Source organism: Procambarus clarkii, chromosome 69 (assembly GCF_040958095.1).
Source record: "Procambarus clarkii isolate CNS0578487 chromosome 69, FALCON_Pclarkii_2.0, whole genome shotgun sequence".
Classification (NCBI taxonomy): Eukaryota; Metazoa; Arthropoda; class Malacostraca; order Decapoda; family Cambaridae; genus Procambarus; species Procambarus clarkii.
Genome location: NC_091218.1, coordinates 18834386 through 18854490, shown reverse-complemented (window position 1 = coordinate 18854490; position 20105 = coordinate 18834386). Strand labels below are relative to the sequence as shown.

The 20105-nt window shown below is 38.9% G+C and overlaps 2 protein-coding genes across 3 annotated transcripts; both read right to left on the bottom strand.

Moving 5' to 3' along the window:
• Positions 1–1477: 1477 nt before the first annotated feature.
• On the bottom strand, positions 1478–19856 carry LOC123745326 (KICSTOR complex protein ITFG2). 2 transcript variants are annotated; one of them, XM_045725787.2, is made up of 4 exons: positions 19748–19856; positions 11778–12027; positions 4001–5944; positions 1478–2185 (listed from the first exon to the last, which is right to left on the bottom strand). In XM_045725787.2, the coding sequence occupies exons 3-4, from the start codon at positions 5267–5269 to the stop codon at positions 1973–1975; spliced, it is 1482 nt and encodes a 493-aa protein (XP_045581743.1). In that variant the 5' UTR covers positions 5270–5944; positions 11778–12027; positions 19748–19856; the 3' UTR covers positions 1478–1972. The 2 variants fall into 2 exon arrangements, with proteins under 2 accessions (XP_045581743.1, XP_069167218.1); XM_069311117.1 differs by having other exon boundaries at positions 19752–19779.
• Positions 5324–5863, bottom strand: LOC138349495 (mitochondrial inner membrane protease subunit 2). The gene has a single exon (XM_069311421.1). The coding sequence runs from the start codon at positions 5861–5863 to the stop codon at positions 5324–5326; it is 540 nt and encodes a 179-aa protein (XP_069167522.1).
• Positions 19857–20105: the final 249 nt, after the last annotated feature.

Genomic DNA, 20105 nt, shown 5'->3' with positions numbered 1-20105 from the left:
ATTTGACTTAACTCTCTGCTAGCACTTTTAGTTTAAGACCTGGATACAAGAATTCCAATAAGCTAATAGTAACCGAGGTACTGTACAGCACATTTCCCAGGATTGTGAATCAAAGTTTGTATTTAGCACTTTATGTTTCACGTATTTCTTTATACTGCATATGTGAAATATATATATATATACTGTATATACATTTTTCCATGGTATTTTTAGGTGACGATAATAGAGCTAGATAATCAGCATAACCAAAGAACATTATTTTTCTTAATACCTCCTATGTAATAATCACCTATACTGGCTCTTAGCTCTCTCAGAATAGATCGATAGCAAAATATAAAAATAAAGACACCTTGTTTAACTAGATATTTTATGAAATTTTCAGAGAGGACATTACTCCATTTCACAGCTAATGTACTATGCTTATTTGATAAATATAAAAGTACTGTATTTGAGTACTTTTCCTAAAAACATGCAATTGTAGTAAATGTTTTCCTCCTTAACAGTTCTCTAAGATGTTTAGTGCATTCAACTTTGTTAAATGCTATGGAAGCATCAGCAAACTGACGAGTTATCCTGTGAATTGCAGTACCTGCTGGATCGGGTTTTGGGAATAGTTCTACTCCCCAAGCCCGGCCCAGGGTAGGCTTGACTTGTGAGCTTGGTCCATCAGGCTGTTGCTTGGAGCAGCCTGCAGGTCCACATATCCACCACAGCTCAGTTGGTCCGGCACTTCTTGGAGAAAACGATCGAATTTTATCTTGAAGATGTCCACGTTTGTTCTGGCAATATTTCTTATATTGCCACGCAATCTTCCACACAACAAAGGATTGTAGAGTCCCTGTGCCTTTTTTCACCAACTTCGAGGTCAACTCCGGAGCTCACACTTCCTGCGACGGCACTGGAACCAATTGTATTGGCGTTTGCCTTTCCATTAGAGACTTTCGGCGCCGTGGAGAGGGAAGACCTGCTGCATGGGTAACAGCTTCTCCCGTATCAACCTACCCTGGCTTTGCACCCCAGAGAGGCCACTCCAGACCGACAACCAGAAGCGCAATTCCATAGTCTCCCGAGACTGATGGATGCCTACTACTACATCCATTTCTTATACTCACAGAGTATAGTATTGAATAATTTCTGCCACCAAGAAACTCCATACATATACAGTAGTGTCAGAGTAATCAGTTCTATATTCATATTGTGTGTCAGAAGCATTTGGTTTGTCAGCTAGAACATCAATGGAATGTTTATATACATAAACATTCCTCTCCAATTTAGACAAAGAATAAATTAAAAATAAAAATTAGGTCAAAAGGATAACTGGATACCAGTTAATGTTACCAAATAGGAATCTGAATACAGTATTGACAAGTATTAATTTGCCCTTTCAGTCAAAGTACATAATTTATGACAAAGGCTGATGTCATTCCTAAGCAAACTGAAGGTAGTACATGTCAGGACTTGCAATTAGAAAACCATGATTAATATAATGTTTATTTACATGATAAATTTACACTTAAAAATGTTAATTATGGGCAAATTAGAAAATTAACAAACCATAAAACATGAAAGGGAAAACTCCTGGTCACCCAGTACATCAGCCATGGACCGTCTGCAAGGTACTGTATATTACTTATGCATTTACAGGCACCATTGTTAATGTTTACATAGAAAAAAAAAGCATAAAAGAAAATCTATACTGTACTTAAAATGTTATGAACTAATTTTTTTTTTTAGGTTGGTATGCATATTCATTGCTTTTACAAATACTGCAGGTAAAATAATACATTTCATTCTTGAGATAAATAATAAAAGATGCAACCTTTTGTACTATTATTCAAATTGCTTCTTCATATGTACCCTATTCAATATTGTTACAATATTAGCACAAGGTTCCATCAAGGCTTTCATCTTTCAAAAAATAACGTCCACGACACATGGTAAAATTATCTCGAATCCATAATAATGATTATTATTATAACTCCAGCTTTCCATACAAAAGAAAATGGTTTAGTTCTGTGAGCTTGCCAGCATCATTAGCACTAATTCCAAGTTCATCCAACATCTGTTTATATTTCGGCTCCTCTTTTAAGACTTCTACCATAGTTTTGGTGACAACATGGGACATTGTGATGTCATGATAAAGGTAGATGTGGTTGTTGAAGGTAGCATACACCAAACAAGGAACCTATAAGAGAAAAGAATACAGTAATAATTATACAGGAATGAAATGCTCCACTTTTATACAATAGCCTAATGATAAAAATTGAAAGTGAATTACAGTACTGTATATGGTTATGGTTAAAAATGATGAAAATTCCAACAAGACCCATACATATATTGTATATACTGTACTGTACTGAATTTTACATTATCAAATTCACTTAACAACAAAGTGCTCTTACAGTGTGGGAAGTCTCTCTGCACTTTAGACTATCTAAATTCTAATTATGGTAAAGCAGGTGTGATGCGAGAACTAGGACAAGCAGGTGTATGATGAGAACATTAGGGCCATCAGGTATGATGAGACAACAAGAGCAAGCATATGTGACAAGACAGCCAAAAGAAGCAGGGATCATGACAGCTGGGGGGGTAGGGGTAGGTAATGTGATAAGAGAAATAGAGCAAACGAGGTGTGACAAGATAGCTGGGCCAAGCAGGAGTGACGAGTACTAGAGAAATCTAGTGGAACCTCTATTCAGTGAATCTCTGGTAGGATGTTTTGGATTTTTTTTTTTTGGACGAACGGTTATTATATGCCTCCTTATCTATGCCTCTCAATCTGCCTCCAATTGCAATTTTAATTATTTTCGCAGATGGACGCAACATTACAAGAAATAGTAATGGGGCTTGGGGAAAGTCATCAAGTACAATTAAAACCAAATTCAATAGTTCATTTCAATTTTGTGATTTCCCCAATTTTCATTCACTAATATGGGTCTTTTTTTTTCTTTGAAAATTAGATTTCAAGGCTAGGACGTGGGGAAACAATGTTAATTCTCTTAAATTAATATGGCTCCAATCACATTTCTTGATTTTTGTAGAGGGACTAAACATTATGAGAAATAGTTGGAGCCTTGGGAAAACTACTGAGGATATTTAAAACCAAATTCTATGGTTTCTTTTCATTTTGAATGGGCAAGGTTTTCGTTCACTCAGGTATGTCCCTGCTCTCTTTTGAGAATGAGTTTTCAGGGTGAAAACTTGAGAAATAAGCTATATGTGATTAAAATAAATTTTGCAGGCATGTTCATTTGGTAGATGTCTATTATAGGTTGAAAGTAAAATTTTGCAGAGTGAAATCAGCCCATAGGGCATGGAAAATGCATCGTGGAGGCATCTCCAGTTGCAACGAATCCCACACTCCAAGGAATTGTGGATGGTCTTACATAGTTTGTTAAATTAAGGTTGCACTGTACATATATTAATTCCTTGCAGGTGTGATTATGGGGAGTGAAACTTTAATTAAATTGACATGGAATATGGGTGTACAATTTAATGAAGTACATGCAGAGCACATAAGTGAAAGCAAACCATCTCATTATGGTTCAGTATTTATTTTGGTAATACAGTACTGTAGTTCTCTCAAATTATTGTACAAGAATTAAGAAATCATTAAGGACCTTTTTTATGGGTCACATTTTAAGGCTTGGAGACTGGGCGAGTTAATAATTACACCCAAGAAATATCATTATTAAAAAATTAACATGGCTTTATATACTGTATATCTATACAAGGGGAAAGAATTTAAGCAACAAGCAAGGAATTTGAGAAAGATGTATACATACCCAAATTTATACAGTAATGGCAATGCAACATTAACAAAGGAGTGTTACTGTACAATTAAATAATGCAAATGCATCAGCTATGTAAGAATAAACAGCACAATACAATTTAACTTAGGATTGACATTTGGTTACTTGGAGACATGTAGCTCTGTATAGCAAATCATTTATATGCATTATTTAATTTTTATATTGAAAATTAACAAATTAGTACATACCTGCTTTCCTCTAAGTCCATATAAGCCCGCTGTGAATGCATTGACAGGCTCATGAAAAGTAAAACGAACACAATCGGTGTTCTGGCAGACTATATAGGTGTTTCCATCCCACGCACATGCCACAACTTCATCCTTGCCATCTTCTGTAACATCCAATCCACAAACAGCAAAAAGTTGATGATCAACTTGCAAGTTCCACTTAATTTTACCATCATGCACCAGCATCAGAGTACCATCCAAAGTAGCCAAAGCAAAAGAAGTGGCCAAGCCAGTATCATCTTCATCCGAATCAATGCGTGATCTAATAGATGGCATTATATTATCAAAAATTTTATATGGCAGTTCATCTACATTGGAACTTGACTTCAATTTGCTAGAATCTGACTTTGAAATTTCACAGAGACTTTCTTCAAATCTATCAGTATTTGGGTGTATGGTTTTCCCTTTTGAATTACCATTAATTTCACTTTCAATTTTGTAAGAACTAGGTCTCTTTTTACCCAATTTAATATTGCCACAGATCTCTGTATGAATGTTAGGATTCCTGAGTCTGGCCGATGCAAGTGGTTCATAGTCAAGTGACATTTTAGTGAGCAATTCTGATGACTGTTCATCAAATGGATCAAGCTCACTATCTTGGCTAACACGTACTTTCAGAGTGAAGTAAGTGCCACCAGGCTGAGCAACCAGAAGTGAGGGAGTTCCATCTTTACACTTATTGAAAGAGATGCTTCCAATTTGATCTCCTAACTCCCATTTGTTAAGCCCAATCAATTTCCCATAAGGCTTGCCCCCAACAATATCACCAGAATTTATCCATCGGTATGTACGGACAACCCGATCAGTGAGAGCAAGAACCATCTCTGAAAAGCCATCTCCATTAACATCACCAATTAACATGACTTTGGCATTGGCAGGGATACGTTGAGCATGAACAGGCTGCAGTAATTTCTTCTCTGATGTGTCTCCAAGATGATCATCCTCAAAATCATATATATAGCAATATCCACATCCAGTGACGACCACCAACACATTAAGACCAGTATTGAATACATCACCAACTGAAATAGCCGACACCATTCCAAGTTCTGTTCCCACGCGTACTGGCTGTGGGTTTTCTCCTTTAAAGATGGCAAGACTGCCACTTTCATTCCCAACAATTAATTCATTTTGTCCATCATTATCAACATCACCAAGGCATATTGCATTCTTATTTATGTTCCCCTCAAATTCAAATTCCAAATGATTTACAAAAGAAGCAACCCTCATTTTCCAATGATAATACTGTACTCACTAGATATAAAATTAAAGCACATTAATATTTCACTCTTCTGTATCTAACTTGTCAGTTGCTTCACTAGAATCAACTCTCCTGCCAGATACACCACGCAAATTGAGAGGTATTCTGTCACTCGGCAATTCACTTTTCAACTGTTGCCACCGATTTGGAGGCCAGACGATCTGAGATGCTCTAGCCGTTACGAGTCCTATAGCTACTGGTCCAAAGAAGTTTGAATCTAATGAATGGCCTGTATGATCTCCCTCCACCCAGCAATGGCCCTCTGGAATACGTATGTATCTACTTTTGTATCCAATAGTGCGAATTAAATCGCCCTCAAGGGCAATTATGCGCTTAATGATTTTCTGGCTAGGATCTTTGGGGGATATCAGAGATACCATGTCACCACGGTTGTAACGAAAAGATCTAGAACTCCAGCGACTCAGGAAGACAAAATCATTATTGCCATTACTGTCCGGATTTAAAGCTGGCTGCATGGATATACCTTCAACCTTTGCAACATAGCCAAAGCAATCCACAAAGGTAAGACCAATGGGGATACCAACTGCAACAGCTCGTAACATTAGTACTGGTAGAGTTTGGGAGAGATTTTTCAAGATACACTACTCCACAAAGAGCCTAAAGACTGGCATTGTTGTCACTATCTGAAAGAAAAAGAAAATGAGAAAAGGATATTGAAACGAGTCATGAAAATTTATATATATTAATAAACTGCAATATTAACATTCAACACGCATACAGTAGCAGGCAAGTCATTTCCACCACTGAAAGGTGGGTGGGGAGAGGAAAACCTTCAACTTATTCACACACTACCCCTTGTGTTCCTCTTTATAAGATAGAGCAAAAATGCTGTGCATAAAAATGTGTTTGTTACCTCTAGACGTTTTGCTAATATACAATTTTTTTGTACTAATTAATCATTACTCATTTGATGTAAAATATTAAGCCTTCAACTTATTCATGCTTAAGTTTCTTTTTTGCTGTTCCTAGAGGTAAAAGAAAAACTTAGAAATACTGTACCGTGTTGAATCGTTTCTTATTCTCTTCTCAAACAAATAAATTCATCACTTTTTAAACAGGTTTCAGATTACAGTCTTTATATTCATGTCGTAATTTTCTTTGTCACAATACATACGTTAAAACTTCCTTATTTACTGAATCAAATATTTTGACCCAAACTATATACTATCTTCCAGAATAGGATAAGCATTACAGTACTGTATATGAATATACAGTATATAAATATATATATATATAGGGGTACCTCAGTTTAATTGTTTAATCCGTTCCTGGAGACAGCTCGTAATCAGAAAACTTATAAACCGCAACTAATTTCCCCACAAGAAATAATGGGAAATGAATTAATCTGTTCCTGACTACCCAAAAACCTCACTTCAAACTAAATTTTATACCCAATTCATCTAAATCTACACTACAAAAGTATGTTCAACTTGTTACTTACCCTTGCTGATGACTGCTGTTGGTGTATGGAAGATGGTGAGGAGGAGGAGAGGTGTTACTGTTTGGAAGGGGAGTCCCCTTCCATTATAACCTAAGGCAGTGAGGACTTCACTGGTGTGCACTCTGGCATGTTTTGCCTGCATACCACTAGGACCTGCTTGTGGCTCACTGCTTGCTTGTCTTACTAAGAATCTGTCTAAAGACACTTTTTTTTCCCCACATTTTAACACTTGTCTGTAGTAAGACATCACATTGTCATTTAAAAGGTCAATGCAATGGCCTGCTGTAACTTTATCTAGGTGAATTTTTTCAACAAAACTTTGCAGTTCGTCCCATACTTCACACATTTTCTTAATGAAGAAGGGACATCCTCTACTGCCTCTACTCACAACTATTTACTTAGGTTGAACCTTACCACTGGCTTTCTTGGGACCCATGGCGAGATATACAACAACATTTATGGTCAAATGGCCAAAAATCCAACAAAACACTGTAAATCCTGGTGAAGAATTCAGGTGGGATAGTCACTGGGCGAGAGGCACTGGTAAACTGAGGGGCGATCATCGTGTCACCACGCCCTAGGTCGGCCTGTACACGTATCAACACCCTTGTCTTCCGATGTAAATTTTCCGAGCAAATCCTGCTCATATTCCGAAAAACTCGTATGCAGGGACACTCGTATTCCGAGGTACCACTGTATGACTATATATATTTTAAGCTATAAATAGCTTAAAATCTATGATTAATCTAAAAGACATGAATAATCTAAAAGCTATTAAGCTATTAGATTAGCTTAATCATTAGTAATGCTAAAGATATAATGTTTACTGTACAGTACTGTATAGCATAACCAATTACTGATGATGGGAAACGTGCCCAACTATTATTATCCTGCTCGCGATTCCTGATTGTGAGTCAAGAATGAACCCAACTGTACTACCAAGACCCTCAATGAATGCTACGAGTGTTCATATAAATATTAACAGTCTGGTGCTGGTAGTAAAATTAGCTTTTGATTAATGTTTTGAGACTGTGCCAGATCTACAATAGGGCGAGGGTAATTTGTTTTACTGTTTATCTCTTTTTCTTATGACTTTTCATTACTTCCAAGGAAGAAAAGTAATATTTTTGGTTGCAGTGACCAACTGGGGTAGTCACCTAAAAATACAGCCATAGCTTAAGTCATAAATAATTACAATAAAATTGTTCAATACTACTTTACAGCACCATCATTAGGTGCAATAGGTATGCTGAGGGAGAACTCTAACATAAAGGGCCTAAGACTTTTCAAGACTCTCCTGCTACATTAAGAAGCATAACTGGTGGGCCTCTCACAGTGTTCAAGAGAGAACTCGACAAACACCTCCAAAGAATATCTGATCAACCGGGCTGTGATTCATACATCAGGCTGTGAGAAGCCGCGTCCAACAGCCTGGTTGACCAGACAATGAACCGGGATGCCTGGTCAGAGACCGGGCCGTGGGGCAGTTGATCCCCAGAAGCTACACAAGGTAACCACCAGACAATGTTCCCAGAATATAGTTAACAGAAAATACCCACACTAAAATAATAAAGACAAATTATTAATTTACAAGCTAAATGTTATGTTTATTAACAATTAAGGCTACAGTATGTACAACTGTTGTGCATTAAAAACAAAATACATCCCAGTCAGTTGAAGTGACATTGCACTATTCAAACAAAGTTTTTAAAATTACTGGTTAGATCATCTACTATGGTTGCCAACATGCCAACCCATCCTCCTGTTTGGATAGTACCCATTGCGACGGTTGTCAATCGTCACAAATTCGTACGTACTTAGCTTTTAGATAGTTGTATACTGACTAGTAAGGAATTCTTTTAAAATAAATGAAACTAAAATACAAGCTTAAACATTCTGAGGCCTAATATAGCACACATACAGTATGTACTATATTAGGCCTCATATAATGTGTATTAGGCCTAGGAAGGTTAGGCTAGGTTAGTTTTGTCAAAGCAAGTAAAAAAAAAGTTTTCCCGGTTTGTCCAACTCGATAACAGTAGTTCAGATTTCTACTCTCCAAATTCGTTGTACGTCAGTACATATACTATGGTCTTCATCGTTACTGGAAGTATTACCAAAACAGGAGGATGGGCTGCAATATGAACTCTACCAAACCACTGTGTACAGAAAAAGTTTTTTTTTATATGCATGACTAACTTTTTTTTATCATTAAAACAATGCAAATTACAAAAAAAAAATATTCTCTGTACCATCTCAGCATTTGTTACCTCAGCCAGTATACAACACAAATAACTAGGCAAATATGTAAACCAAGGTTCAAATTAAAATAAGACCTGTTTATGACTGATTTCTGTGTTAACACAAAATAAGATCTGAATATCAGACTCACAACATCATCAGCTGCCAATGTTCGTTTGCAGCTGCAGCACATTTTGCACATGATAAATTTTCACTCAAGTTCTTTGTAACTTGAGTGAATATCATGTATACTTTATAAACAATAAATTCACTAAATAAAAACTCTGCCTCATCTGCCTGTGCTTATATTAGTAACACACACACTACACAGAATGCCAAAAGCATATACAGGTGTATATGATGGCAACAACACTGCCATGACAACTCATCACATACAAGTTCACAGCAACTTCAATTATGGGTAATATACAGGTATTTTTAATTTTATAGGTTATTAGCACAGTTGGTGCTGCAGTGAGTGGAGACATGGAAGGCCAGTCTGAACAGCGGCACTGGCATCACAACCTGAAGTATCTTCCTAACTATTGTGAATATAATAAATACAGGCCAATGAAGCACTTCACAATATGGAAACAAGGTGCAGGCGCTGAGTCACAATAAGGTGGCTTAAGTATTTTGACCAGACCACACACTAGAAGGTGAAGGGACGACGACGTTTCGGTCCATCCTGGACCATTCTCAAGTCGATTGTGACAATCGACTTGAGAATGTTCCAGGATGGACCGAAACGTCGTCGTCCCTTCACCTTCTAGTGTGTGGTCTGGTCAACATGGAAATAAGGTGATGGAGTGATGTACTACAGTATTACATGCAGTATTAGAAAAGAATGTATACAGTCCCCAAAATTTGGAAAAGCATGTATGTATGCAACTTATATTATTGGTGTTTTGAGCTGTCAGTTTGTCCCTTATGTTTTATACTGCAAGGTTCAGTAGCATCCAAAGAGATTCTCAAATGCTATCAGTATATGTAATCATGATTTCACACACCTTGCACACAGCATATTATACATAAAGACATTTGTTATTTTCAACAGGTTAGATTTTTGTTAAAGAGTAATGATATAGCACATCTATTCTTGGGGTCCTGTTTTAACCCAACTCACTAGGCAAGGTTAGCCAGGTCTTTTAATTGTGGTAATGTACACAGAAATTAGTGACCAGTAGTACAACACAAAACACAGTTCACAGAACCCTGTGGGATAGTAGTAACACACTCGTCTCTCACTTCCTGAGCGATTTGGCCTGGGTTCGTATCCTGGCCAGGGAGGATTGACTAGGCATCAATCCTTATCTGTACGCCTCTGATCACCCAGCAGTGAACCTGGTTGTTAAACGATTTGGCGGGTCGTATTCCAGTGAAAATTAGGATCAAAGACCTGCCCAAAATGCTATGGGTGTTGGTGGCTTTACAAGAATGTAAGAACTCTTTGCATAAAAAAAAAGTTACCATCATAATCAAACATTTTCATTACAACCAAGCGCTTTTGGGCTATTTTTATTTATTATTTTTTGCCAGATGCAAGTTTACCTCATTGAATATGCACCCCATACCTATCCTGGAGTGATAATGCAACCCATACACCTATTCTGTGAGCACCAATGGAAACTGTTAGAGGTATATAAAAGGTCAAATCGATAGGTTATTTTATGAAGGTATTGCATCTTTAATTAAAATAAATACAATAGAAACCATTTTCAGGAATAATGTGGTAACTTTGACAAGCCACCAACTTACTGTCTGTTGCACCTGCTAGAGATGGTGGCCCTTGGCTGTATCTATCAAAATACCGCAGCAGTGAAGTTTAGAACAACAATTCACTCATCAACTCCTGCTGGCATCACTTGCTGAAGCACTGTGCATATTAGTGGCTTTTAGACACTATGAACTAGCTCTATCTAGAAATCCAACATTCTGTTTGTAACTCATTTTGAATGTATGTACTTTTACCTGATAAACATTTTTTATTATTATTATTATAACCTTCACACCACCACTAATAGTAATCATTTAGTATTACAAATCACAGGTTATTCATAATCAGCTAAACTAAGCTAACCACAGCAGTAAATAAGCTATTGACGTACATGTTAAACTTAACAAGCTCATCAAGCTAGTTACCTTTGTAACCGTCTCCACTACTACACACATCATGGGTATATGGTGTATAAAATATACTTTTTTTTATATATATACAATTCTTGTAAAGCTGCTAGAATGCATAGCGTTTCAGGCTGGCCCTTGATCCTAATATTCCCCGGAATACGACCAGCCAAATCGTTTAATAACCAGGTAAACTGCTGCACCGGTGAACAGTGGCTACACTTGAGGACCAGCACCCGATCAATCCTCCCCAGCCAGGATACGAACCCAGGCCAAAGCACTCGCGAAGTACAGAGCACGTCTTACCACTGTGCCACGGGGACCGCTTTACGACGAGTATGGGGTGCATAACACCCACACAACTAGTACAGGGTGTACAAGACCCCTAACAGGTTGGTTGAATGATTGATTGATGAAAATTAAGCCAACACAAGAGGTGGTACACGGGCATGAGTAGCCCGTAGGTGGTAGATGTTGATGAGTGAATATGTTGTTTGGTGGTGTAACACCTTGAAGTGTGTGTCTGGACCCCAGTCCCTACCCTCGCAGCACTGACGGGCATGCAGCACATAATACCACAACCACAGGATGGGTAAGAGGGTGGTAAACACCCTGTTAAGAGGAATAAGGTAAACCCACACACACTGTACCCTGGGCACGGAGACGAGCCTGGCGGAGTGTGTCCTGCAGGTGGACCCGAGCTGTGACCACGGCCGCCACCGTCACCTGCTGTGGTGATGAGCCCTCGCTCATCTTCCCTCCTGCACCACACACCTGCACCACACACCGCCCTACAACACTGCCTCAGGCCGGGACAACACCAGCCACCAGGGACGCCACACAGACACACTAATCTTATGTCACTCTGATGCCAGAGTTCGGGTTGCTAGAAGTCACAAGCTGAAAAAATAAAAATCACGAATTAGATTATAAAGCTAGAGAAAATATTTTTGTTAATGATTGATTGCATTTTCAGATTACACAGGTCAGCTTTTAACAGTAGCCGAAAATAAGTATTTAACTAGCGAAACATACATAGCATAACTTTTCATTTGGGCTACAAGTAGCCCAATTGGGCTATAAGTAGCCCAATCTGGCTATTACAGACACTATTACAGATAATTATATACAGGCTTGTGTCCCTTGCTGTTCTCGTCTTCTAAGGCAACAATATAACCAAAATGAGACGATAGAATTTGCTAACAAGTTAATACGAGTAATAATATATAATAATAATGGCTGATCAGTCACATGCCTGAAGCTCTCCACACGCCACAAACCTCCAGCCAACCGGGCACTGGTCGAATCGTATATAACCGATTATATAATATAATTATATTATATAATAGTGTATAACCCTCGTATATTTTCGAGGGTGTCGGTTCAGTACACAAAATTCCAGTTCGTTCACAAACAGGTTTGTATTCAGGAACCTTTTCATATCCACGAGGTGTAGACAAAAGCGCAAATAAAACTACATATATGCGCTGGAGTGTGTTCGCTTCGGTTCTCGTCTTCCAAGATAAAAAAATGCCCAATAGAAATTTGAGAATAAGTTAAAATTGTGAATAATAAGATTGCACATGAGTATTATATTATAATACAAGATATGCGAGGCGATTTATCCTTATACAATTGAACGAATTAAGGGGACATATCAATGTAAAATTAAAAGTGGTTCAATTTGCTTATAAATTTTTTTATGAAATGGTTATAGAAAGGGCTGCAGCTGGTCCAAGTTTCATCATCACATCCTAAACAGAAAAGGAGAAAAAAATAAACAACGAATTATGCAACGAATTTTCAAATAGTTTCAGGGAACACATGTGTCAACTAAAATAATTTCTATAACACTCGGATATTAAATTAAGCACATAATAAAGGATTCTAGTGATCAGTTTTATCAAAAAAGTGTTTAGTGCAATAATATAATTTTTCAAAGTTACCCTTCTAAAAAAATATGCAATATATGATATTTATAAATTTTTATAAAATCAACAAATAGACTTTGGACTAAAATGTCTACTAGATTCTGTAGAAGCACAAACGCTACATATAAGGTGTAATTTGCATGTAAATTAATTAATAAATGAAAGCTCTGAAGTAATTTGAAGGTGTAAATTACTTTCCAGAGTAAAATAAAGATCCAAGTTCGGCCACCTGTAGCTGAGCTTGACTTCGACAGATTTCGTTCATAATTGGCACCCTTGCAGATAGGCATCCATTGAGCAAGGTGTGCAAGTTTCATGCAAATCCCTTGATAACAAACGAGAAAAAAATTTTGGCCCAAAAAAAAAGAAAAAAAAAATTAAATATAAATATATTGCACATACATATTACAATTATTACAAGAGTTTGTGCTTCTACAGCACATAGTAGACATTTTAGTTGACACATGTGTTTCCTGAGATTATTTGAGAATGTTGAACATTCGTTGCATAATACATTGTGTATTTTTTTTCTCCTTTTCTGTTTAGGGTGTGATGGTGAACTTGGACCAGTTGCAGCCCTTTCTATAACCATTTCATAAAAAAAATTATGAGCAAATTGAACAACTTTTAATTTATAACGATTTAGAATGATATGCCCCCTTAAATAAGTTTGTCTTAAAATCTTTCATATTGCAAAATCATATCAAAATATCTTCACTAAAATCATTGTATATAGATGCCCAAAACGCTGTGCGTATTAGTGGCTTCAGGCATAGTATGTACTAGCTTTATCTACAAGTCCAATATTCTGCTTTTAACTTTTTGAATGTATTTACCTTTACCTGAATAAACATTATTATTATTATTATTATTGTTATTATATACATTTTTTTTTTTAGATATATACAAGAGTTGTTACATTTTTGTACAGCCACTAGTACGCGTAGCGTTTCGGGCAAGTCCTTAATCCTATGGTCCCTGGAATACGATCCCCTGCCGCGAAGAATCGTTTTTTCATCCAAGTACACATTTTACTGTTGCGTTAAACAGAGGCTACAGTTAAGGAATTGCGCCCAGTAAATCCTCCCCGGCCAGGATACGAACCCATGACATAGCGCTAGCGGAACGCCAGGCGAGTGTCTTACCACTACACCACGGAGACCAATATCGTGTTAATACATACATAGACACACATCACAAACAATATTTTTTTTTTTTTTTTTTTTTTTTTGAGATATATACAAGAGTTGTTACATTCTTGTACAGCCACTAGTACGCGTAGCGTTTCGGGCAGGTCCCTGGAATACGATCCCCTGCCGCGAAGAATCGTTTTTTTCATCCAAGTACACATTTTATTGTTGCGTTAAACAGAGGCTACAGTTAAGGAATTGCGCCCAGTAAATCCTCCCCGGCCAGGATACGAACCCATGACATAGCGCTCGCGGAACGCCAGGCGAGTGTCTTACCACTACACCACGGAGACTGCTAACATATTACCAAACATTCTGAGAGATAAACATATACATTTCTCTTTAACACAAGTAGTATGGTATCAGACGTACACACAAATACTTTTATGACCTAGGTATACTATCTGCAGTGTGGGTGCATGGAGTAGAGGGAGCGACGGGGACACCATCTGTGGGTGCGGGCACGTCTCATTATTAATATCTATCAGCGAGGGTTTCGTCTCTTATTACAGAACGAATAGACTCAAGATTATGCAAACAATACAACTGGAATAATCCATTGGATTATTGCATGTTTGCAACTAGACCGTAGTTGTACACTTCACTAATTTTTTGCCGCCAGAGGTGAATAGTTCATTAAGCATTCCCTATTCAACCAAGGAGTGGTAGTTTATTGTGCACCCCGAGGCCCGACCAGTTGTATAACCGCAAGCATAGCAAGTATACATCTCATCTAACCCCCACCAAGCTAAACAAACAGCCCCAAAGCCCAACCAAACTTCGTTCCCAACTCTACCAAACAAACCCTTCTTTAGCTCTACCCAACAACTGACCCCCCCCCCTTGCCCTTAACAACTAACTTTGGAGCCAAAGCAAACACTTGAGCCCTATACAAAAAAAGAAACCTGGAACTCTTGCAAAAATACAACAATGAAACCTTTGAAAATGCACATGCACTCAGCCATAGCAAAGAAACAACCATGATGATCTAGCAAAGAAACAACCATGATGATCTAGCAAAGAAACAACCATGATGATCTAGCAAAGAAACAACCATGATGATCTAGCAAAGAAACAACCATGATGATCTAGCAAAGAAACAACCATGATGATCTAGCAAAGAAACATGAGGCAAAGACACACAACCCCTGGAGCACAACCATGCACGAACCGAAGCCCGACTATGCACAACCGGAAGCTAAGTGACACCCCCGGAGCCCGACCAGTTAAGCAACCGGAGCCCGACCAGTTATGTAACCGGAGCCCGACCAGTTATTTAACCGGAGCCCGACCAGTTGTGTAACGGAAGCCCGATCAGTCGTGTAACCGGACCCAGACCAGTTGTGTAACCACAAGCCTAGCTAGTATACATCTCATCTAACCCCCACAAAGCTAAACAAACAGCCCCAGAGCCCAACCAAACTCCATTCCCAGCTCTACCAAACAAACCCTTCTTTAGCTTTTCCTAACAACTGCCCCCCCCCTTTGCCTCTAACAACTAACTTTGGAGCCAAAGCAAACAAACAATTGAGCCCTATACAAAAAAGAAAGCTGGAACTCTTGCAAAAATACAACAATGAAACCCTTGAAAATACACATGCACTCAGCCATAAGAAAAACAACCATGATGATCTAGCAAAGAAACAATCATGATGATCTAGCAAAGAAACAACCATGATGATCTAGCAAAGGAACAACCATGATGATCTAGCAAATAAACAACCATGATCTAGCAAAGAAACATGAGGCAAAGACACAACCCCTGGAGCACAACCATGCACGAACCGAAGCCCGACTATGCACAACCGGAAGCTAAGTGACACCCCCGGAGCCCGACCAGTTAAGCAACCGGAGCCCGACCAGTTATGTAACCGGAGCCCGACCAGTTATTTAACCGGAGCCCGACCAGTTGTGTAACGGAAGCCTGATCAGTTGTGTAACCGGACCCCGACCAGTTGTGTAACCGCAAGCCTAGCTAGTATACATCTCATCTAACCCCCACCAAGCTAAACAAACAGCCCCAAAGCCCAACCAAACTCCATTCCCAGCTCTACCAAACAAACCCTTCTTTAGCTTTTCCTAACAACTCCCCCCCCCCCTTTGCCTTTAACAACTAACTTTGGAGCCAAAGCAAACAAACAATTGAGCCCTATACAAAAAAGAAACCTGGAACTCTTGCAAAAATACAACAATGAAACCCTTGAAAATACACATGCACTCAGCCATAACAAAGAAACAACCATGATGATCTAGCAAAGAAACAACCATGATGATCTAGCAAAGAAACAACCATGATGATCTAGCAAAGAAACAACCATGATGATCTAGCAAAGAAACAACCATGATGATCTAGCAAAGAAACAACCATGATGATCTAGCAAAGAAACAACCATGATGATCTAGCAAAGAAACAACCATGATGATCTAGCAAAGAAACAACCATGATGATCTAGCAAAGAAACAACCATGATGATCTAGCAAAGAAACAACCATGATGATCTAGCAAAGAAACAACCATGATGATCTAGCAAAGAAACAACCATGATGATCTAGCAAAGAAACAACCATGATGATCTAGCAAAGAAACAACCATGATGATCTAGCAAAGAAACAACCATGATGATCTAGCAAAGAAACAACCATGATGATCTAGCAAAGAAACAACCATGATGATCTAGCAAAGAAACAACCATGATGATCTAGCAAAGAAACAACCATGATGATCTAGCAAAGAAACAACCATGATGATCTAGCAAAGAAACAACCATGATGATCTAGCAAAGAAACAACCATGATGATCTAGCAAAGAAACAACCATGATGATCTAGCAAAGAAACATGAGGCAAAGACACACAACCCCTGGAGCACAACCATGCACGAACCGAAGCCCGACTATGCACAACCGGAAGCTAAGTGACACCCCCGGAGCCCGACCAGTTAAGCAACCGGAGCCCGACCAGTTATGTAACCGGAGCCCGACCAGTTATTTAACCGGAGCCCGACCAGTTGTGTAACGGAAGCCTGATCAGTTGTGTAACCGGACCCCGACCAGTTGTGTAACCCCAAGCCTAGCTAGTATACATCTCATCTAACCCCCACCAAGCTAAACAAACAGCCCCAGAGCCCAACCAAACTCCATTCCCAGCTCTACCAACAAACCCTTCTTTAGCTTTTCCTAACAACTGCCCCCCCCCCCCTTTGCCTTTAACAACTAACTTTGAAGCCAAAGCAAACAAACAATTGAGCCCTATACAAAAAAGAAACCTGGAACTCTTGCAAAAATACAACAATGAAACCCTTGAAAATACACATGCACTCAGCCATAACAAAGAAACAACCATGATGATCTAGCAAAGAAACAACCATGATGATCTAGCAAAGAAACAACCATGATGATCTAGCAAAGAAACAACCATGATGATCTAGCAAAGAAACAACCATGATGATCTAGCAAAGAAACAACCATGATGATCTAGCAAAGAAACAACCATGATGATCTAGCAAAGAAACAACCATGATGATCTAGCAAAGAAACAACCATGATGATCTAGCAAAGAAACAACCATGATGATCTAGCAAAGAAACAACCATGATGATCTAGGAAAGAAACAACCATGATGATCTAGCAAAGAAACAACCATGATGATCTAGCAAAGAAACAACCATGATGATCTAGCAAAGAAACAACCATGATGATCTAGCAAAGAAACAACCATGATGATCTAGCAAAGAAACAACCATGATGATCTAGCAAAGAAACAACCATGATGATCTAGTAAAGAAACAACCATGATGATCTAGCAAAGAAACAACCATGATGATCTAGCAAAGAAACAACAATGATGATCTAGCAAAGAAACAACCATGATGATCTAGCAAAGAAACATGAGGCAAAGACACACAACCCCTGGAGCACAACCATGCACGAACCGAAGCCCGACTATGCACAACCCGAAGCTAAGTGACACCCCCGGAGCCAGACTAGTTAAGTAACCGAGCCCGACTATGCACAACCCGAAACCAAGTGACACCCCCGGAGTTATGTACTGAAGCCCCACCAGTCGTGTAAACGGAGCCAAACCAGTTGTGTAACCGGAGGCAAACCAGTTGTGTAACCGGAGCCAAACCAGTTGTGTAACCGGAGTACCTTTACCTTCAAGGAAAAGAAAGTAGACCTTCAATTGTACAAGTTTCTGGTGCGCCTCCACATGAATTATTGCATCCAGGCATGGAGACCTGCCTGACCATGGAAATCTTCAGAAAGACACAGCTGCTCTGGAACCATGTCTTACCAGAGCAATGGAGCTATGTCTTACGACAAAAATCATAGAGCTTAGTCATCTCTCGTATCAGGAACGGTTGAGGGCCACAGGGCTAACAACACCACAAACCAGGCATGACAGGGCGGACTTCATAGAAACCTTTAAAATACTGAACAATTTTGGAGGATGTCGATCAGGACAATGTCTTCAAAAGGTCAGATGTTACACGAACAAGGAGCAACGGGTTCAAACTCAACAAGCCAGAATGCTGGACAGGAAACAGGAGATTGCTTTTTCACCCATAGAGTTGTAAACCCGTGGAACCGCCTTCCCGCCGTAGCCGTAAACGCCAAAAACTCTGCTGAGTTTTAAAATACAGCTGGAAAAAATCAAAGCAAATGGGGGGGGGACCTTTGACAAGCCGCCGGCTTACTGTCCTCATCGAGGCCACTAGTGTTAGTGGTAAATTCAGTTCCTGGAAGGGTGTCTCCGCTCCTTCCCGTTGAGAAGTTGTTCATCTGTTGCAGTGTTCACAGGACTGTCGCTTGTCACTAAACTTAGTTTTTAAGCCATGAACTTTATGAAATAATATTACCATAATACGCGAGAATAATTCTGAATACGCAAGTCCGTAGGCGAGCCTGGCCTGAGGACAGGCAACTGTAAATGCTTCACCCTCCACATCCTCAAGTGCAAATAATTGCCAACAGAACCTAAATACTAAGCCTACTATACGCCTAATTAAACATAAATATAAAATTAATTTATACACGATAAAAACTATTTTAATACACCGTAAATGAAAGTCGATAATAAATGCGTCCTTGGGCGGGTGGAGGGGGGGGGGGGGGGGGTCGACCGCCGCGTTTAACGAGCCTAAGCCTGACGACGTGGTGGTTTAAATTAACACTCTGGGGAAGTGTATTCTACATAATATCCTATCCATATAATATTGGCAAATCATGATCCTCAAATCTTCCACAATATCCGAGAGAGGGACGGACTATTTAGCGTTAGTGGAATACAAACATTTGAACACTACAGAACCCGGATGAAAAAAACAAACAATACGGAAACAAATGAACCTCGGAGCCATTACAAAAACTCAATGTTATAATAGCGAACAAATGTATAATGCATTAAGCATTGTAGGTGGAGGTAGACTATATATTCATGCGTACCTCCCAACTATTCAGACAGCAAAAAAAAAAAAAAAAAAAAAATTGATCAGCCTTACCTACACGGGAGCAACGATGCTCACGCCGCCGCTGCTGCCTGACAACTGGCGGCGCCATGGCCGCAAGCGACAAACCGACACAGAGACTCCCTGCCTAAAACTATTTGAACGCCATATTGAAATTCCTAGTTTATACCGCCAGGAATGTGTAAATTAATATTTATATGCATTATACTTCTTTCTAAAGTAATTTATAGATCTGAATATCATATATTGTCTAACAAACGAATTATTTAAGTTAATATTTTAATTATGCCAGATACAAGTCTCATCGCACACAAGGGCCAAACAACCTATTCTCTGTCGGGTGAGCAGTTAAGGATTGGCGCCCGGTCAATCCTTCCTGGCCGGCAGGTCA